This window comes from Phoxinus phoxinus, assembly GCF_949152265.1.
Source record: "Phoxinus phoxinus genome assembly, chromosome: 1".
Classification (NCBI taxonomy): Eukaryota; Metazoa; Chordata; class Actinopteri; order Cypriniformes; family Leuciscidae; genus Phoxinus; species Phoxinus phoxinus.
The window spans coordinates 12,232,941-12,255,899 of NC_136876.1; the positions used below are offsets into that span (position 1 = coordinate 12,232,941).

General features: G+C 37.8%; 1 protein-coding gene across 1 annotated transcript; it reads right to left on the reverse strand.

The window, feature by feature from the left end:
* Positions 1–199: 199 nt before the first annotated feature.
* Positions 200–21,104, reverse strand: gga3b (golgi associated, gamma adaptin ear containing, ARF binding protein 3b). Its single transcript, XM_079608489.1, has 17 exons — positions 20,841–21,104; positions 19,876–19,960; positions 19,690–19,762; positions 19,502–19,600; positions 18,245–18,368; positions 17,946–18,049; positions 17,248–17,328; positions 16,557–16,694; positions 11,530–11,611; positions 11,338–11,454; positions 10,782–11,030; positions 9,777–9,850; positions 9,547–9,677; positions 7,830–8,092; positions 5,519–5,688; positions 4,868–4,978; positions 200–3,734 (listed from the first exon to the last, which is right to left on the reverse strand). The coding sequence occupies exons 1-17, from the start codon at positions 20,887–20,889 to the stop codon at positions 3,624–3,626; spliced, it is 2,061 nt and encodes a 686-aa protein (XP_079464615.1). The 5' UTR covers positions 20,890–21,104; the 3' UTR covers positions 200–3,623.
* Positions 21,105–22,959: the final 1,855 nt, after the last annotated feature.

Consider the following 22,959-nt stretch of genomic DNA (forward strand, 5'->3'; position numbering starts at 1 on the left):
ATAAGACTTTAAAATCAACGTTTCACTTTTCTTGTGACGTTTTTCTCAATTAAACAGTCATAAAGGTAAGTTAGGTCAGGACATCAGAAAGTGAGCGGGATGGTGAAAATTGGCTCTATATGACAGATGGTGAAAAATAATTTGTAGGCTAATTAAATCCAATCCAACAGGAAACATGTAAAAACCACTAGAAACGTGTGCTGGTCAATCCATTTGAAGTCTTTAATGGCGCAGTAACGTTACACATGATGAAATCATTATTAAACACCAGAGCAGTGCATCATTATCAACCATTATAATGTTTCATAAGTTCAACATTTTTTCCCACATACTTTCATGAATCCTCCTTAAACCTCGTCATCAACATCATCAGACCAGATGAAGCTTCGACTCTTTAACAGAGACACAATGATTCATTAATATTCACACGAGGTTCCTCTGAAATACTGGAAAGGCTTTGATGCTGATGCACAATGAAGCTCTCAAACCTTCATCTCACTGAAACACATCAGTCATAATCAGCAGAGAAACACAGATTAATGCGTTCAAACACACGACCAGATTCAGTTATGAATCAGATTAATCTCAAACATGTCTCTGGGTCATATTTCACCCCCAAAATCACATGTTTTGCCAAATTAAGTCTGTTTTAGGACCACTAAAATGTTTTTTTTTTGCGGGTGAAATATGACTAAATATATGATTTCTGTGTGACATTCACTCAGTTGCTGATGTCTAAAACACATGATCGTAATGAATTGTACGGTTTGCACATATTAGAGGAGCAGCTGTCCAGTTCTTCTAGTCAGACACATTAGGGTTTCTTTGGGACTAAATTAGCGTCTAAAATCACACGAGGCCTTGTCAGATGAAGTAACATGCTCTCTCTCTCTCTGCTTAAACCACGTGAAACGCTCAGAGGACCGACCAAACACACACACACACACACACACATCTACAATCTGACAGACTTATGATAAACTCATTATTATTAACTCAAAATGCAGTTCGTCCTCAATCAAGATCTTCATCTCATCATAACCTGCAGGCAAAAACACCATGTAAATATGTCATGATTACCCTCATCCTAGATTAAATGTAAAAAAGTAACAAATCCGTCCCTCGCGGGTCAATTTGACCCCCATAGGAATGAAAGGAGTGCTTCAGGACACATAGAAAAACCTAAAAATGCTCAAACTTAAAAGAAAAGATATATTGTAATGTCTAGATGTGTATCTGAATGCATACCGAAGAGAAACTGATCCACAAGAGGTCGGCAGACACCCAATGTTAAGAAACCCAACTTTAAGAAACAATTTAAAAAATATTATTTATTAACCTATATTTAGTATAAAATGTATTTCTCATGGAGTACTGGGATGTATGAGTATGATTGTATGTGCATGAGTGTATGTGTAGGTATGTATTATATGTATGAAAGTGCGTTTTGCGTGCACTTTCATCAATCATTTGGTTATTGGTGATGACTGTTGCCTTACTTGAAATACTTTACTTTATGTAAATTATGGGCCCCAAATTATAAGCTTTTGTAGCTTCATTGGGGGACCCATTCGCATTTACCCAAATGAATGTACAACTACGACTGTATTATTATTGCAATGCTGTGGTATTTGTGAATAAACTCAAACTCGAACAAACTCAAATGTAAGATATTTTGAGATTAATTAAAAGGGTTATGCATGAAATTATGAGTTATTTTGAATATAAGTTGAAAGAATGTGAGGAATGTGCTTAAAATGTTATTTATTTATCGATTAAATATGCTAATTTCAAGGTAAATAAAAAATAAATGACAAAAAATTGCATTAAAAAATATTTTTGAAAAAATATAAAAATGAAATAAAATAACCTTTCTGAAAAAGAAAAAAAAAAAAGTATAATTTTAGGGCTTTCGGGTCATTTTGACCCGCGAGGGAAAGATGCGTTACAAAGTGCGATGGAAGGATGAGGGTCAAATAAACAAATCTAATATTGTCAATAAATGCTGTAAGACAGACTGTAATGCTGAAACTTGAGTCCAAACGTTTCTGTAGCAGCAATTAATAAAACCAGAAACAGTGTTGAACTATCACATAGGCAGATAAACAAACTCAAGATGAACAAGCGTCATTGTGCTACTCTTGATGTAAACTCGTTTCATTACATTCGTTCCGATGCTTCATGATTCAAGAGCTGAAGTTTGTAGCGGATGAGTCTTCTAGAAACGGCTTGTTTGTTTTGAGGCGCGTAAGAACACGTAGAACTGAGTAAAATCACGGTTAAATACACTCCACGGACGGCGGCGAGGTCACGTGACACCATCTGAACTTCCCATGATGCACCACAGTTTACACCAAAATACCACAGTTATTACCGTTAGCTCAAAATAGTGCTTGAAAAAGATCAATTTTGTTGTATTCTCAACAAGTACATATTATATTAGCGTTAAATAAACGTTAGATAAACCTAAAAAAAACATGAAATTGAAAATTAAATATATGTAAAATAATAATAAAAAAGCACAATGGTTATTAACAAGTAGGGTAATTATAGTTAACAAACTAAAACCATTAAAAAAAACTTGTTACATGAAATAATAATAAATAAATACAAACATTTTATTTCAGCTAGTTGCCATAGCAACATAATTTTTTTGTTTTGTTTAGTTTAACAATGTACTAAAAGTAACTAAAACTTAAAAAAAAGAATTATAAAAACTATAAACAGATTTTAAAAAACAATAATTAATAAAAATGATAAAAACAAAACAACTAAAATGAAAATGGAAAATACAAAAATAAAAACTAATTCAAAATATTTAATAATAATAGTATTTCAAGGATACTAAAAATAATACTGGTAACAAAGTAAAGAAGTATGGAAGCTTGTTTCCGCCACTGAACAAAACATTTTAAAAGGTAATTGCGACATTTATCTTAAAATTCGGACTATTTATCTTGCAATTCTGACTTTATAACTAGGGATGCTTTCAATCGATCGACCACAGATCGTAATTTCACAGAAATGAAAGATAAATATGTGTTATTTCATTTTATTGCATATGAAGTGGTTTATTCACGCACATCCAAGTTCAGTACGGGTGCTGGATCGAATATAATACAAGTAACAAAGTAAAGATTCGCACATCGACAAAGCTCACATTTACATACATTTATTAATGTAACGTTTCGGGCCTTTCACGGCCCTTCCTAAGGCCCGAAACGTTACACTAATACATTTATGTAAGCTTTATATAAGCTTTGCCGGTGTGTGGATCTTTACTTTGTTACTTATTTCATTTTATTACAATAACTTAGTACCCTATTTATTGAGAGTGCGAGTCAGTTGCTGTTTTACTATGGTATTGTGATGGGAACTGTGATTAGCATGGTGAACTGCTGTGAGTGACGCACACAAACGGTCAATCTCTGAAGCGCGTGCGTCCGCTTCAGGACATCATGTGTGTCACCGACGGCGCGTTATTATGATCATATCCAGCTTGAATTTTGGCGGAAAACATCAAGCATCAAGTGCAGCTTCACGGCGCTACAGTAAAACACTGATTGAACATAAACCAGCAGCACAAATGAACGGGATATTGGGAATGAAGGTTTAGGGTTTATCTAGAGGGATCCCCATCTGTCCGCCGGAGGAAACTGATCCAGCTCTCCCACCTCCGAGTACTGGCGCTCGCCCAGCAGATACGTCAGCTTGTAGCGCAAACGCACACGCTCCTGGAACACACACACACACACACACACACACACACTTATGAAGTGGTGTCACATTTTTGATTGTTTAATTATTTATTCCCACTATTTTTTTTAAAATATAATTACAGAAACAACAACAATATTCTAAAAATAATTATATAGTAAAAATAATAAATAGTCAAATAAAAAAACATTTTTTTTCATTTTTATTTAATTAAATATTTTTTTAATTATTTATTTAAGATGTAATTTTATTCAGTTTTTTTTATTAAATATATGTATCTCCCTTTATTCGTTTATATTAATAACAACAATAACAATATTATAAATAATATATATCATTTTAATAATAAAAAAAAAATTTTTTTATAAAAATTATTTATTCCCCCTTATTTTACATTTACATTTACATTTATGCATTTGGCAGACGCTTTTATCCAAAGCGACTTACATTGCATTATCCTATACTTTTATACATTAGTATGTGCAATCCCCTGGGATCAACCTTGCGTTGTTAACGCAATGCTCTTACCACTGAGCTACAGGAAAGCTCTTTTACTTAACTTTTATGATAATAACAACAACAACAACAACAACAGTGTTTTAAATAATAATTTAAAAACAATTATTTTAAAATACTTTAAAAAAAGTAAATACAAAGACATTATTATTTATCCCCCCTTATTTTTTATAATAATAACAATAACAAGATTTTAAATAATAATCTTTAAAAAATAATTTAAAAAATATTTATTTCCAAGATATTGGATTTTTCTTTTTTATTAAATACAAAAAATATTATTATTTATACCCCTTTAATAACAGTAATTAAAAAAAGCATTATAAAAATTAATTTAAAAAAATCATTTTGAAAAGACTTTTTAAAATATATTTGATTTATTTTTAATTAAATACAAAAAAAATATTTGTTCCTCCTTATTTGTAATAATAACAACAATATTATAAATAATATATATTTATTTTTATACAGAATTAATAAATTTAAAATAATTATTTATTCCACTTTATTTTTAATAAAAACTAAATTAACTATTTTTTATAAATAATTAAAGAAAAATTAATGACATTTTATTGGAATTTTTATTGTAAATTGTTTTAATAGAACAAGGTATTATGTGTGTGTGACCTCTGACCTTCAGTGGGTTGGCGAGCAGCATGACCTGAGTGATGGAGGCGGGGGGCTGGATGGGGTTAAAGGGCGCGATCTCTGTGCCTGACGGAGGCTGAAGCTTCACTCGCATAGACTGACACACACACACACACACACACACACACACACACACACACACACACACAAAAACGTAAACTTTAAGCAGTTATGTTTTTATTAACTTAGAATGAGACATTTCTATCTACACACACCACGGGTCCCCTTACATCGACATGTTTCTACAGTGGCCCTGAACGGACAAACGCGTTTCGTCACTATGTTGTTCTTCGTGCAAAGAAGCAGCGAATAAAACACTGACACAATGATGAACAAGTAACAATAATATTCGCAATAACATATAGTTTTACTGAATAATTAAGTAAACCTTAATTTATCTCTGTAAATAAACCTCATTTGTTTAACTGGCTACTCTCTGCTGTCTCAGACGACGACATCACTTCCTGACGGCCACCGTAACTTCTGTTGGGTGCAGTTTGCAACCTCACCACTAGATGCCGCTAAACATCACGCACTGCACCTTTAACTTTGTGAATGGGTTCAACTGAATCACCGAACCGCTTGAGACGACTGACTGGTGTGACCCGCTCTGTGTCTGCAGATGAGGAGCTCGTACCTTTGGGACGGCTGCTTGCAGTAATACGTTCCTCACGGGTAACGGCGCCGTGTTGAGCAGCGACACCACGATCACCAGGACGTCCGGGCGACACGGCGGACAGTCCATCGCGAAGTGCAGAAGAACACGAACTCCGTCCTTATCGTACACCGTCACAGGTAAGACTTTACCTGAGGACAGCAAGAGGCAAATGCTGGACATCTGGGCCAATCTCAGAACCACGGAATCACATTTCACCCCCAAAATCAATACAACGAAATAATACATTATGATGATATCAAAAACCAATGAAATAATAGATTAATATTATGCTTTGAGATAGTGTTATATCATATATATTTATACTTATAATGATAAAATGTATATTATTATATGTATATATATATACAGTGCTATGCATAAGTTTAGACACCCATGCTAAAGTTGACTAAAAAGAGGAATAAAAAATCATCTTTTGGAAATTGAACTTAATGCATTAATTTAAAAAAAATAGGAAAAATCCAACCTTTAAGGACACCAATTTTCTTTGTGAATGAATAATGTATCGTAAATAAATAAATGTTCTTCCTTAAAATACAGGGTGCATAAGTTTGGACACCCCTATGTTAAATTCCCATAGAGGCAGGCAGATTTTTATTTTTAAAGGCCAGTTACTTCATGGATCCAGGATACTCTGCATCCTGATAAAGTTCCCTTGGCCTTTGGGATTAAAATAGCCCCACATCATCACATAGCCTTCACCATACCTGGAGATTGGCATGGTTTTATTTCAGTTCGCCTAACAGCTGGTTTGATTTGCATTGAGAGATGATCTTATGGAAAGTACTCCATGCCAATCTCCAGGTATGGTGAAGGCTATGTGATGATGTGGGGATATTTTAATTCCAGAGGTCAAGGGAACTTTATCAGGATGCAGAGTATCCTGGATCCATGAAGTAACTAGCCTTTAAAAATAAAAATCTGCCTGCCTCTATGGGAATTTAACATAGGGTTGTCCAAACTTATGCACCCTGTATTTTAAGGAAGAACATTTATTTATTTACGATACATTATTCATTCACAAAGAAAATTGGTGTCCTTAAAGGTTGGATTTTTCCTATTTTTTTTAATTAATGCATTAAGTTCAATTTCCAAAAGATGATTTTTTATTCCTCTTTTTATTCAACTTTAGCATGGGTGTCTAAACTTATGCATAGCACTGTATATACACACACACACTTATCATGCAAAAGTTCATGATAAGTGTCAAATTAAAAGGTGAAACTAGTAAATATAACTATATACATATGCATGATTATACTTTTCAAAGGGCCGACATTTCTGTATTTAAAATCCTTTTTTTTTTTTATTGATTTCATGTAATATTCTTATTTTCTGAGATTTTGAATTTGGGGTTTTCATAAGCTGTAAGCCATAATCATCAAAATTATAACTTTTGCACAATATTAATTTTTTTCTAGTTTCACCTGTGTGTGTGTGTGTGTGTGTGTGTGTGTGTGTGTGTGTGTGTGTGTGTGTGTGTGTGTGTGTGTGTGTGTGTGCGTATAGTATATATGGTATTTTTCATAATTTGTTAACAAACAAGCATTCATTACTTCAATGAGCTCATTGTTTCTGCCTTAAATTATTACATTGTTTAAATTAATAAATGTTTAGCTAACTGTGATTTGTATATTGTAAATTTCTGAAATACATAACTTAGACAGATGCCTCTGATAACAGACTCTAAGTTGTAAAGTGGACTAGTGGAGCGCTATACAAATAAATGTGAATTGAATCAAGTAAAAAAAAAATATCAAGCCTATAATATAGATGCTTATATAGGATAATTCATGTTTTAATTACGGTAGTTATAATTTTGTTTGCATTGTGACGGTTTTCAACCACATATTTATTATTATTCATTTTTATTTCCTCTTTTTTTATTTTTTTTTAAGCAGAACATAAGACAAAACAAAATTAGATGATACCATCACTACAAAACACAAAACAGAAAGTAGGATGTACATGTAGTTATGTGAAGTGTGTGTGTAAAATTGTGTGAAGGGTGTGTGTAAAATTGTGCTGAGTATGTGTACATCTCTATAATAAGTAGAGATCATATGTAGAACAATGCTCATTATAAATACACAATATACTGTATATATGTATAATGGAAATGATCAAAGATGTAATAAGAAAAATGTAAAAAAGAAAGAAAAGTTCTCCAATTTTCAGGATATCAATACACTTTTCTGTCGGTGTAAACCGCTCATCACTTTTGAATCAGTAGCTCGTGCGTTGGGTCTGCTTGAGCGGGTCGGTCACTCACTGGGTCGGATGGCCTCAAGCGGGACGTGCAGGCTGGCCAGGCTGGGCTCTGCGCTCCTCGCCGGGCTGCTCTGGGGCGAGTGGGACGAGAAGGGCTGAAAGAAGGGGCTGCCCGGAGCCGAGCCGCCCGTCCCGGCCTGAGCCCGAGCCACAGCAGGAGACGAGGGACCCGCCGCGCTCATGAACGGGTTAGAGCCCGCCGAGCCCATGAAGCCTCCAGAAAGACCAAAGGTTCCTCCAGCGATACCACTCAGACCTGAAACACTGAAGGAAGACACATGAAGAGGAAGAGTTGTTGTAGTCGAGCACATTTGTGACTCAGCTCAAACTTCAGCATCCATCTTTTCACATGCAATAGAAAGTCTCTCTGTGTGCATCTCACAACAGTTCCTATACGAGCGATTTATAGATTATCATGACAGAATATGCTAATTGAAGATAGTTAACTCCACATCAGCAACATAAATCTTCTTCTTGAGTCTCCATCTTTGTCTAACTCCGTTTTAACATTAAAGGCAGAACAGTTTCTGTCAGTTTAGTGTGTGTGCGTGTGTCTGTGTGAGGTAATCGCAGCTGCTAACACACACGAGCTCTTGAAACCCCGACCCTCTGCAGCAGCTCATTTGCATTTAAAGGGCCAGACTCAACGGTGCGTTTTTGCAAATCCTTAAAAAGTGACAACTTTAACATGCTATATAAACATATCTGTGGGGTATTTTGTGCTAAGACTTCACACACACACTCTGGGGACATCAGAGATTTATTTTACATCTTGTGAAAAGGGCATTTTACCATACCTTTATTTCGTTAAACTGTAAGGAAGAGATGATAATTTAGTGGATGATTTAATAATATTAGTTAATCATCTGTAGGTAGCGTATTCATTCGAATGTAATCATAACGGTCACCTGAGGGCGCTCCACGACCACATCATCTGTGAGAGTTTCAAGTAACAACAGCAAAAACATCTTCAATGACGCTGTAAACACTTTGAAACACAGTGCGATAATAATAAACAGGCCGTTATCGTTCGTTGGTGGGGACGCAAATATAGTTACCGTTATACGGTATTTTCCGGACTATAAGTCGCTCCATAGTATAAGTCGCATCAGTCAAAAAAATGCGTCATGAAGAGGAAAAAAATATTTATAAGTGGCACCGGACTATAAGTCGCATTTATTTAGAAATTTATTTCACAAAATCCAAGACCAAGAACAGACATTTAATCTGGAAAGGCAAGTTATTCAACTACACAATAGCACACAGAACAACAGGCTGAATAGGTGTCTGGTATGTTAGCGTAACACATTAACAGTTATTCAGCGACACAATAGCATAAAGAACATATACCTGGGAGGCAGAATAGGCTAAATTAACATAAACCAGCGAGTCCAACAAGTTACCGGTAAGCAAGTTCACCAAGCACCCGATCTCCTCACACAACACTGAATTCTTCCTCGTTGTCGCTTCTGAACAACTCCGCTAACTAGAGCGCCCTCTCCCAGCTGTAGACGGTAATGTTTTCTCTTGGTTCATCTCAGTCAGTATGAATTAATTTTGATATATAAGTCGCACCTGACTATAAGTCGCAGGACCAGCCAAACTATGAAGAAGAAAAAAAGGTGCGACTTATAGTCCAGAAAATACGGTAGTTATCGCTCTTGGCGTGGATGGGCCTTCAGGCTGGTTTGAGGTGCAGTGTCAGAGCAGAATCATACCTCTTTCCACCTCCAAAGTCCAGCATGGAGAGATCCTGCATTCCCTGACTGACAGCCGGTGTGTGTGATGTGGGGAAGCCGGCACTCGGGGCCGAGATGCTCCCAAACAGGTCCAGGTCCGCATCAGGAGCCTGACAGCAAGAGGACAACAGAAATCACAGATTCAGTCTCCCCTCTCAGGATTATTAATATTCAGCGTCTCTCAGGCTGAATGATTTAGTGTGTCCGACCTGTAGGGACGTCCACTGAGCAGAGAGTTCATCCAGCTGTGGTCTGTTCGGCACAGAGGGCGGATCATTCAGGCCTGAGAAAACAATAACAACATTTACAGGCAGAAAAATAACACTGAAATGAAATATTACATATAAACAACATTAAACTTATTTTATTTCAGCTAGTTGCCGGAGAACCCTTTCATATTTTCATTTAGTTTAACTTGATGCAGTAAAATAACTAAAACTGAAATAAAATGAAATTAAAAATTACAACAAAAATTTAACTGAAAATACGGAAACTAGCTAATTCAAAATATTAATAAAACTGGCATGATGGAAGACATTTAAAAGCATATAATGGATGATTATTATTATTACTATTTATTAATGCATAATTATTAAATATATAAATTTTAATCATACACTACATTTTTAATGAACATTATTTATTTACATATTTGTAATAACAATAATATTTGTAATTGTTGTATTATTAATAACAATTATAAAAAATTTAAATGTTCTACTTTACACTTTAATTATAAATAATAATAATTATTATTATTTATTGAATGTTATTTTCAAAACTTTTCATAGACTTTAATAACTAAATATTTTAGATTTAATATGATTAATTATACATTTTCACAACATTTTTTTTATAAATAATAATAACTATATTAAAGTACAATTATAACTTTTGTTTACTAAACATTGTTTTCAAAACTGTATGTACTTTTTAATAACAATAATATTTGTATTAATAATTATTTTAATAATAGTTTTCTAAATGTTTTAAAACATTAGTAATAAGAACAATACTTTTATTTTTAATAATATTATTTATTTATTTAAGTGTCAAATACATTTTTATCATATTACTGTAGTGATTTCACCACCGTTATGTGGGATCCAGTGTAAAACCACGGTAAACCCACTGCATCACATGACCTCTCATGGCCTATTCCTTTATTACACATCACCAGACAGTCTCACAACTATATAAGAGAGATGTATCACCGAGAGACAAGAGTTCGTCGTCCAGCAGGGAGAGGGAGGTCTGCTGCTCAGGAGGCCTGTGATTGGGGCTGCTCTTCTGACTGCCGGCCAATCGGCGAGGAGGAGGCGGGAGCACAGGGATGGAGGAGGCCGTGTGATTGGTGGACGGGATCTGAGGAGGGAGAGGAAGAGGAGGAGAAGGGCCGGTCGGGGGAGAGGAAGGCTCATCCACTCCAGCCAGATCAATCAATGTGCCTGTGGTCTCGCATACTGGGGAACAAGAAACATCGGTAGCACTTTACTTTACAGTGTCCTTGTTACACATGTTACATGTACTTACCATAGTAATAACAGTAAATTGAGCATAATTACATGCAACTAACCCTTAATCAAATCCTAACCCTATAGTAAGTACATGTAGCTAATTAATATTACTCAGTACTGTAATGTATAATTACACTGTAACAATGACACCTTAAAATAAAATGTAACCGAAAAACTGTCGGAAGAAAATGAGATGTTCTGGATTATCAAAATATCTCAGTTGAGGGAAGATCGACAAATAAACTGAGGTCACCTTCACTAGCGGCCGGTCTGAGATCTTCACCCTCGCCCTCGTCCGCCTGTCCGTCGACGACTCGTTTATAAGAGCCGATTACTCTGGACAGATCATCGTTCGCCTTGAGAATATCCCCTACAGTGAGCAGACACATAATGAACATTTCAAATAAACAATCCGTCATTCAAAGCGGAGCGTCGCGTGGTTTACCCAGACTGGAGTCGTTGTCCTCCGCTTCCGTGGCCAGTTTGAACGCGGTGCGGCGGAGTTTGTCACAGCGCTCGTACAGCTCCTGGACACAGACGCCAGGTCACATGTGAGCGCTGTTGTCATGGTTACATCGACCTAATTATACAAGCTCTAACAGTACAGACAGGAAACTGCTGTGATGATACAGTACACCACTGAGAAATCAACCTTTAAACACACATGAAACACACTTCACAGTTATTTCACTAGTGTCATGTGACTTCTGTGAAATACGATGTTCAACCAATAACGGACGACTGACGGACTGCGCACATTTGTGGCTGGCAACCAAAAGTTGCTGTTTTGAGTTTAAGAATGACATGAAACGGAAACTAATTCCAGCAGACCTGATCATATTCCCCTCTACTCCGTTCTATTCTATTCCCCTCTACTCTACTGTTCTACTCTACTGTTCTACTCTACTGTGTTCTACTCTACTGTGTTCTACTCTACTGTGTTCTACTCTACTGTGTTCTACTCTACTGTGTTCTACTCTACTGTGTTCTACTCTACTTGTTCTACTCTACTGTGTTCTACTCTACTGTGTTCTACTCTACTGTTCTACTCTACCGTTCTACTCTACCGTTCTACTCTACTCTACCGCTCTACTCTACCGTTCTACTCTACTGTTCTACTCTACTGTTCTACTCTACCGTTCTACTCTACCGTTCTACAGTGGCGCCTCCAGAAATGTTTCATAGGGGTGGCCAGATGGGGCCACTTAAAATCTTGGGGTGGCACACCAAAACTATAAACCATAATTTCAGAATTGTATTCTACTGTTGTAGTAACCCATACGGAAATGTAATATATGACATATCCCTATATCGCTAGTGACGCCGTCATATATGTTAAATATAAGACAATATATTGCTATCATATATACATATCTCTACATATATGTTGATATAGGTTTTTAACATATATAAATTTGCCATATTAAATGAGTATATTGACATATATTAATATGATGTATATGATTATTATTTATATAATACTGTATGTTTTGACCATATATGTCACCGATATGTTTAATTTATATGTGCCAAACTATTTACTATTTATTTCAAGTCTACAGATCAAGTCTACATATCCACATTTAATTTCAATTTCTATCTCATTTTCGAATCTTTTATAAATAAAATGTATTATTTATTATTATTTTACCTCTTCTTGACCAGCTCATAAAAACAAAACAAATACTCCACAAATTCTATTTGAAAACTGATAATTATATATGTGACATGTATGTAAAAAAACACTATTATACATACATCAAATATATGGGCTGGTTTTATATGTCAATTGTTCCATTTTCTAATAGGTTTTATATATGGGCATATATATGGGTATATATATTTTATATATGTGGATATATTTCATATACCTAGGCTATGTACATATATTACATTTCCGTATGGGTAAACCGGCCTGAAGAAAACTATCAGAAAGACTTAAGGAAACTCCTACTGATATACTTTGGTTTATTGTGTTATATTTAACGGACAGTGCATCACGTTGCATGAATTTCTTAAATGAAATAAACAGAGTTCACAAGCAGGTTAATAATAATACACACACTCCATTTCATCATTGCAAATAACACATAGCCTATGACTCGACTGACAAAACTAGGAACTAACACACACATGAAGTAAACTTGTGTGTAGATTATAAAGTCCAACCTTGCACTTGAAAACAATCTAAACTCTGTTATTATGACGCAGCTCTTATTGATGCGACTTCCCAGCACGAGAGATGTGAGACTCTGCTGGTGGTGACGTAGCTCCGCCCGCAATATCACGCACACAAATGCCAGTGATGCAACAGCCAATGTCGAGTTTTCCCAATTAATGCATGAATTTAACAGCATTATTTAAACTCTGTTACACATATACATGCACCAGCTAACGACGTTAGCTAGGTAACTCTTGTCAAAACATGTCAAAGACGCATCAAAAAGCTGTTGTAACAGTATAGCCTACTGTAACCATTTGGCACTTAAAAAGCACGTCACGACACATAATTCTCCGTCTTCTTTTACTAAAGAATATTTTTTACTTATTTACTTACCGGTAGTCTTCGTCTTCTTTCTTAACTTCTTTTAAAATTGTTGACCGACGGGCACGCGCTGAGCTGTTGCTGTCTGAGCGCGCAACAGCGGCATGTACGGAGGGGAGGGGGAGGGGAGGGCTACTGTGTGCGATCGAAAGTCTAGATCAGCTTGCCTGCCTGGCTGTGCATTAGGGATGAAATGCATAACTGATGCTACTAAATTTTTTACTGGCCATTGGGGTGGCCAGTGGGGTGGCCAGGAGTCAGCCAGGGGTGGCCACGGCCACCCCTGGCCACCCCCTGGTGGCGCCATTGCCGTTCTACTCTACTCTACCGCTCTACTCTACCGTTCTACTCTACTGTTCTACTCTACCGTTCTACTCTACTCTACCGCTCTACTCTACTGTTCTACTCTACTGTTCTACTCTACTGTTCTACTCTACTGTTCTACTCTACTGTTCTACTCTACCGTTCTACTCTACCGTTCTACTCTACTGTTCTACTCTACCGTTCTACTCTACTCTACCGCTCTACTCTACCGTTCTACTCTACTGTTCTACTCTACCGTTCTACTCTACTCTACCGCTCTACTCTACCGTTCTACTCTACTGTTCTACTCTACCGTTCTACTCTACTCTACCGCTCTACTCTACCATTCTACTCTACTGTTCTACTCTACCGTTCTACTCTACTGTTCTACTCTACTGTTCTACTCTACCGTTCTACTCTACTCTACCGCTCTACTCTACTGTTCTACTCTACTGTTCTACTCTACCGTTCTACTCTACCGTTCTACTCTACTGTTCTACTCTACCGTTCTACTCTACTCTACCGCTCTACTCTACCGTTCTACTCTACTGTTCTACTCTCCCGTTCTACTCTACTCTACCGTAGAGTAGAACAGTAGAGTAGAACAGTAGAGTAGAACGGTAGAGTAGAACGGTAGAGTAGAACAGTAGAGTAGAACAGTAGAGTAGAACGGTAGAGTAGAACGGTAGAGTAGAACGGTAGAGTAGAGTAGAACGGTAGAGTAGAACAGTAGAGTAGAACAGTAGAGTAGAACGGTAGAGTAGAACAGTAGAGTAGAATGGTAGAGTAGAGCGGTAGAGTAGAACAGTAGAGTAGAATGGTAGAGTAGAGCGGTAGAGTAGAGTAGAACGGTAGAGTAGAACAGTAGAGTAGAACGGTAGAGTAGAGTAGAACGGTAGAGTAGAGTAGAACGGTAGAGTAGAACGGTAGAGTAGAGCGGTAGAGTAGAACAGTAGAGTAGAACGGTAGAGTAGAACAGTAGAGTAGAACGGTAGAGTAGAACAGTAGAGTAGAACAGTAGAGTAGAACAGTAGAGTAGAACAGTAGAGTAGAACGGTAGAGTAGAACGGTAGAGTAGAGTAGAACGGTAGAGTAGAACAGTAGAGTAGAACGGTAGAGTAGAACGGTAGAGTAGAACAGTAGAGTAGAACGGTAGAGTAGAGCGGTAGAGTAGAGTAGAACGGTAGAGTAGAGTAGAACGGTAGAGTAGAACAGTAGAGTAGAACAGTAGAGTAGAACGATAGAGTAGAACAGTAGAGTAGAATGGTAGAGTAGAGCGGTAGAGTAGAGTAGAACGGTAGAGTAGAACAGTAGAGTAGAACGGTAGAGTAGAGCGGTAGAGTAGAGTAGAACGGTAGAGTAGAACAGTAGAGTAGAACGGTAGAGTAGAGCGGTAGAGTAGAGTAGAACGGTAGAGTAGAACAGTAGAGTAGAACGGTAGAGTGTTCTACTCTACTGTTCTACTCTACTGTTCTACTCTACTGTTCTACTCTACTGTTCTACTCTACTGTTCTACTCTACTGTTCTACTCTACTGTTCTACTCAACTGTTCTACTCTACTGTGTTCTACTCTACTGTGTTCTACTCTACTGTGTTCTACTCTACTGTGTTCTACTCTACTGTTCTACTCTACTGTTCTACTCTACTGTTCTACTCTACTGTTCTACTCTACTGTTCTACTCAACTGTTCTACTCTACTGTGTTCTACTCTACTGTGTTCTACTCTACTGTGTTCTACTCTACTGTTCTACTCTACTGTTCTACTCTACTGTTCTACTCTACTGTTCTACTCTACTGTTCTACTCTACTGTTCTACTCTACTGTTCTACTCTACTGTTCTACTCTATCTACCGTTCTACTCTACTGTTCTACTCTACTGTTCTACTCTACCGTTCTACTCTACTCTACCGCTCTACTCTACTGTTCTACTCTACTGTTCTACTCTACTGTTCTACTCTACTGTTCTACTCTACTGTTCTACTCTACTGTTCTACTCTATCTACCGTTCTACTCTACTGTTCTACTCTACTGTTCTACTCTACTCTACTAGTGCACTAAGCCCAGTCCCAGCAGAGTAAACTGTGGCCACAAGAACAAATCTAAATGGTGAGGTTTCTAACTGGTTAAAGTTTAGGTGGTTGATCTGCTGGGAAACCAGCCAGTTGGTCTGGGTTCAACCTAGTAGACCAGCTTAGACTAGCTGGATAGAGTTACTAGACCAGCGGTTCTCAACCAGGCAGCCAGTTGCTGAGTTGAGGCCGCAGGATGAGTATTTCCATTATTATTTTATTGATAAAACATTAAAATAATATAAATAAATAAAAAGATATAAACTAAAATCATGTGTATTTCCCCCCCACTAACTATTATTTTTATTGAAGACAATACAGTTATGTAAACTTCTAGAATCACTAAATTAAAAATGGTAAACAATATTTAAGGCAAAACAAGCAGCTTTGCAGCACAAATAGTAGAAAAATATGGAGGCTAAGCTGATGGAGATCCACTAGCTCAACCTCCTGATGCTCAGGAAATCTTCTTTAGTATTAGTTACGTGTCATTTCTTTAAAAGCGCACTTGGCCTGCTCATGTCTAAACGCTGTGTGTCGTGCTCGTGGTCTGACCTTGATGAGCTCGCGGTCGGCGTCTGACGACCGGTCCCTGTCGTACTGACTCAGCATCTCCCCCAGGAGCTTGACGTTGATGTTCACCTCCTCCAGCGTGTGGATGCGCTTGCTCATTTTCTGCACTCGGGCTTCATCCTGCAACACAGATTCAGTCCATCACATCAGGCATGAGCACATTATCACGAGGTCTGCTTTAAAGAGGACCTATTATGCTTTTTGTTCATGTTCATCTTTCTTCAGTGTGTAATGTTGCGGTTTGAGCATGAATAAACTGTAAAGTTATAAAGTCCCTCCAGCGGGAGTTCTTCTCTATATCAGAGTTATCTATTATTTTAAAATTGTACCCTATTCACCCGTAGTGTCTCGCCTTAAATTCATTTATACCCTTAATAGCATTAACAATAACCATGAATGACTGATCAGTGTAAAGAGGGAAATAAACTGGAGCTCTTTATATATCAGAACAGCATCACTTCTCTCTCTCTCTCTCTCTCTCTCTCTCTCTCTCTCTCTCTCTCTCTCTCTCTCTCTCTCTCTCTCTCTCTCTCTCTCTCTCTCTCTCTCTCTCTCTCTCTCTCTCTCTCTCTCTCTCTCTCTCTCTCTCTCTCTCTCTCTCTCTCTGTCTCTCTCTCTCTCTCTCTCTCTCTCTCTCTCTCTCTCTCTCTCTCTCTCTCTCTCTCTCTCTCACCTCTTTCACCATGTTTTTGATGAGCCTGTTCGCCTCCTGGAGATCTTCTGGGTTTTTGCTCCTCAGAAGTTCAGCCAACAACTGCCATCAAATCACAGAAGAGCACAAAGTCATTTCTGTAGTTTCATAAAGGGAAATCACATCAAATGTTGCAGAAACGGAAATGATTTTTATTTGACTTTACGGTTTCCTTGATTGTTGTTGTTTTCTAGTTGCATCATTGAACTGTTAATACATTGTTGATTCTGGGTACATGATTTAAAATTTTGTATATTTCATTGATATCTTGTGTGATGTTGTACTTGTAATAATTAATAAAAAAAGTTATCCTAAGTAATTGGAATACATTGTTAATTCTGTTTTGTTACACTTTAGTGCATTGTTATATTATTTCCTGTTTTTTTTTTTGTTGTTTTTTGGTTAAATTATGTTTTGGTGAGATATGTCTTTGCTATTTGTCTAATAATATCTTCTCTATTGTGACTATTCTATATTACGTAATCAGATGATCACACGACTAACTAATTGCGGCTCAAAAGTACATTAGCCACAACGCGTCGGTGTGCGGTTATTTCAAAACTGTTTTTGATTGCCTAAGCCATAATGAAATCAAGGCTTTTTATATACATTTACTTAAACTCTCGCATGCCTCGGCTTGATGCGTTTTGAGGAAATGACTCCATCAGCCTCAGTCTCACCTTCCCCATGTCCTCGTTGTCAAACACAGGGTTTTTGGGCCGAGAGGGAGGCGACGGGATCAGGGTTTTGTCCACCGTCAGTTCTGGGTCAGTCATCACGAGCCCTGAAGAAATCATCACACACACACACACACACACACACCATCAATCAGACAACCGCTCATGACAGACCCCAGAATGTCTGTCCATAGAATTGTGTAAAATTGTTTATTTTTGTCAGTTTTATGTACAGCACTTTGGTGTCCATTGTGGTTTTCGAAAGTGCTCTAGAAGTGAAGTTGAGTTGAGCAGAGTCTCACCTTGCTTCTTGAGCGCCTGGTACGCGTCCGCGATCTTGGACTCGTTGGGAAACGCCACCGTCCAACTGTACAGCATCTCAATGATCTTATTCTTCACCTTCTCAGAAACACTGTTCCCCATGTACTGCAACACACACACACACTGCTTTTAACACGTGTTTCGTATTATACGTGCACAGGAATGAGCCATAAAAAACTAAAATAATATCACATTTTTTACACTTCTGGTTCCATCGTCCTAAAGTCAAATGGTTTTCTGAATGGGTTTTTGGTTTAATGCCTGAAATACGGTCTGCGGTGAACATAAGCTTAAGATCTTCTCACGTTTTGTTCCCCAACATAAATAACGATACCCTCATGTCATGATTCGATACATATCACGATATTGAACTCATGATATTATTGCGATACTCCAAGACATATGATAAAAGGTTAACAAAAAATAAACCGTTGATTAAAATGCTAAATTTGGTGTAACATTGTGTGTGTGAATGAATAGTCTTGGACTTGGTGCTGGAAACCCAACGCACAGGACAATAGAGACACCAGAATAACAATATTCATGATTCTGAAGCTGAAAACACAGAATTATTTTAGACGAATATTTTTGCACATTTGGCATTATCAGGACCCACAAATATTCCCTCATTGCATTGTTACACATTATATTCAACATTATATAGTAGTTTAATGTAGAACTGACACTAAAAACTCACTAAAAAAAAATTTCTCACACAGAAATGGTCATTTTGGGTGATTTATACACAATACATATCGTCACTATCCACAATACATATTGATGCATTTTTGTATTGCGATATAATGTGACACACCTATACATCAGTAATTCCCCTTGTGATTAAAAAAAAAATGTGAATATAGAAGTTGTCTGTAACATTTTAAACATCAGCCGAACAGGTAAACTCATCTACTCACTAGTTGTTTATAATCGCGCTCTTGCAAACTATTATAACTAAGAACTTTAGTGGAAATGTTGTTGAGAGTTTAATGATGGTGACGTGGTGTAGTTCGTTTATAGCGTACGCTTAGCTTTTAGGCTTCAAAATTCATACAAGTGTGTGAAGATTTGCATGACGAACCAAACGTGTAAGAATCATAAACTTGTGTTGGTCTCAGAGCTTCTTTTCAGCAATAACCCAAAAGCCAATGGAAAAATCCAATTGGGATTTTGTCGAGGGAACCAGGCTGCTAACATCTGGGTCAACAAACATAACTCATCATAGAAAAACCACTAACCCTGGGTGACACCACTTTAATCAGCTCATTTAAAAACCTATATCTGGCTATTTCGTTGTGAAATCTTCGCCCACAGTTCTTCATACACGCCTCTAGTACCTGCAGAGACACACACACACACATCTTATTATCCATGAACAGACTCATGCTAGAGCAGTGATGGTGGGTTAGCATTAAACATCACTCACAGTCAGAGCTTGAAGCGCTTCCCATTCTTGAGAGTAGATTTTGTGAACGAGGAGTCTCACAGCTATCTGAGGACTATAAACACACACACACACACACACACACACACACACACACACACACACACAGACAATCAGAAAGAGCAGAAGATCTGTAGTTTTCAGTCATGTTGGATTACAAGGGCTTACCCTTCCAACTCCTTATTGATCTGGTCACAAAACCCGATAATATATTCCCAGTCCTCCTGCCGGTTGGTGGGGTGTGTGGCTTTGTCTGTGGAGAACACACACATTCGTAAGGTCCAAACAATCGGTCTCGTTGAGCTCTGTGTCTGTGAAACACTGGCACAACAGTGTGAGGGACAATCACAGCGATGCATATCAATATTACCATCAGCAATGTAAAGAAAAGTGCTATATATTATATAATATCAGTACGGTACCATTGTATTTATGTTCATGATGCATGTGCAAAAAAGCATTATATTATCATTGTTAATGTACTATTGGATGACATCATCAGTTAAATGGATAATTAATAATCCCAGCTGTAAATCCAAAAAGCATTGTATTATCATGGTTAGTGTACTATTTGACAAACTGGATAAAATCATCAGTTAAATGGATAATTAATAATTAATTCGGCTGTAATAAATCATAATGCTCTGGGTCTGAACTCATTTTACATGAAGCCAAACACAGACTTTGCACTTTAATCTGACCGCAGGATCGCCAGATATGACAGTCAACACGCACTCTATGAATTTATTAATCATACTATAAGAAAGGCTTGGCTCATGAATATTAATTCAGAGGCGTGACGTTCGTACAGTGTCCGTATCTGATTGGCTGGAAGGCATCCGCTGGTAAGTGGGCGCTGGCGAATTAACGAATCCTACTATGGTGAAGAAGTCTCCGCTCTTATGTATTATGTAGGCTTTGTGATTGGACGCCCTGAGAAGGTTACCAGGCAACGTCAATATGATAAAATTAATTTTCATGAGCAGACCTTCGTCATAGTATGTTTCTAAATTCCGCGGAAAAAGCCAAACAAGCGCGTCAGACGAGCCGCTACTGATGCATTGCAGCGAACACACACAACAATAATATTATTTACATCTATTGTGAGATGCAAATGATAATAGTGCACGTACTGAGCCAGGATTCGAGTGATTCTCCCTCCGGAAACGCCATGATCCTCATTTAAAGCTCTGACTGCATAAATCCACACATCTCCCCCTTAGATACCACAGACATTCGTCAAATTAAACTGAGAATGATAAAAACAATCATCCTCTGTTCCATCCGAAACTGTGGGCCGCGACAAAATACTGCTTTATTTATTTATTAAATGAATAGTGCATCAGCCGGCAGTATCATCAGCTGCCTGTGTGGAGGTCCTTGATTTAGACGCCTCTAAAGATTACAAAATAAAAGTCACTAGCAGTACGAGCCTTGTAGGATTACAAAATAAAAGTACATCTAAAGTTTAAAAAGTGTTTGTTTCTTTTTTAATAGCGAATGGGTTGCTTTGGGCGATGTTTTATAGAATAGAATAGAATAGAACAGAATCAGGTGCAATAACAGTACCAACACTGAAGTCAGAGATCCCTAATCATGGGTCACAAACCTCGGAGTTGGGATGCCTTCACTCTTCACAGATACATTTCTGCATTTTTAATAAAACATTGTTCAGTATTTACAGAGCCCGTCTACGGAGAGCCTGTTCACTCCCTATTAAGTCCTATTGTACCGAATTTTGGTTGTAGTTCCACCAGAGTTCCACTGGGGGCGATCGCCCCCGAGTGCAAAATGAATGGGAGTCTATGGGGCTAGACGGCTAAATTTGTCCCTTTCAGCCGATTGCCGTTGAGAAATCTCAGATTTGATTGTAGGTTTGGCAAGTTCAACATGGGTTATAGGTCGAAAATTGAATGAACGAGTACTTATGTGCTTTCGATTTCTTACAGGTTGAGTTGTTGTTGCCCATAACACGCTAGCATTCTGCTAATGAACGCTGATTGGTCAGTGAAGGACTGGTTACGACCAGAGATACCGCTTGATGGCATCGTGGTATCTGAAGCGGGAACAGAATGTATTCTAGCAGAAACTCTTCTAGCCCGTGTATTTACCTGTGTCAGCTGTGCTGGCGATGCCTCGAGAGAAAAGAAAGTGCAGAGCGCGAAAGCACCAAAGTGACTGAAGGATTGCCGTAAAGCAGTATCTCTGGTCGTACGATGTGTATGACGTCATTGACATTTTGAAAGACTTTTTAAAGCAAATAAGTGACTCTAAAAAATCGAACACCCAGCAATGTGCAATTTCTTTGCATCTCCTTTCGAATACAACATTCAAATTACTAGACAAAAAATTATATCTTGAGAAAAGTGGATTTTGAGGGGTATAGCTCCATAGACCTCCATTCATTCTGCACTCGTCCTGTGAGCGCCCTCATATGGAATCAGAGTGGAACTGCAACCAGTCAGAAGCCGGAAGTGTAGCGAGAGTGAACCTTCTCCCCTTATTAGACATTCTCTGGTATTTAGCAGTAGGGATCATTATGGGGACAGAGGGCCGGATTAAAATAAGGGCTAGGTGGGGCTAAAGCCCCAGGCCCCGCGGGATTAGGGGGCCCGTGATTGCATGGCTTGAGGAAATGAGATTGTCAAATCATAGGTGGTTGATTTGTGTATAATAAAATAACAAGAAGTTATTGGAAAATGTGCCTGATTGATATAATTCACCGCCCAATCAAATTAATTCTACAATAATTGCGCTATGACTTTGGGAAACGCCTATTTTTCGTCGGCTTTCACGTAGAACATAAATCGCTCGCTGGAGTTCAAAAAGGATGAAAAAAAGTAATAGTGGTGCACAAAAAAAGAAAAACAAACTCGAAAGGCAGAAAAGGGATGCAAAAATTCCTAAACTAAATAGCTACTTTGGTTCAGTTTCACCCGTGCCCGTGGAACACCCCGAGTGCAGCAGCAGCCCACAGGGAACTTCACCCTCCTGCGCCGTCACCGATCCGCGTGTTTTATACGTTGAAGAAGGTAGGCCTAAGCAAGCAATTGATGGTAATTGTTTCTCGTGGAGTCGTAAGGTATTTTCACTATTTATAGGGGCTAATATAGTCGGTGATTTTATTTCAGTCTGAATCCAGAATGAGAGTTTTTCTCCCACCCGCGTAAAAATCCCCGGCAGAAACTGTTTTTTTGACGAACATCAAGGTCCAATAGAGCATCACAGTCCCGCCCACAGCCCGAGAGAGCT

Coding starts and splice junctions, on each gene's coding strand:
- gga3b (XM_079608489.1), bottom strand. CDS start 20,889: ATGAGGATCATGGCGTTTCCGGAGGGAGAATCACTCGAATCCTGGCTC. Junction 11,455..11,529: donor GGACAACGACTCCAGTCTGG/GTAAACCACGCG, acceptor TGCTCACTGTAG/GGGATATTCTCAAGGCGAAC. Junction 3,735..4,867: donor TGCTCGCCAACCCACTGAAG/GTCAGAGGTCAC, acceptor TGTGTGTTCCAG/GAGCGTGTGCGTTTGCGCTA.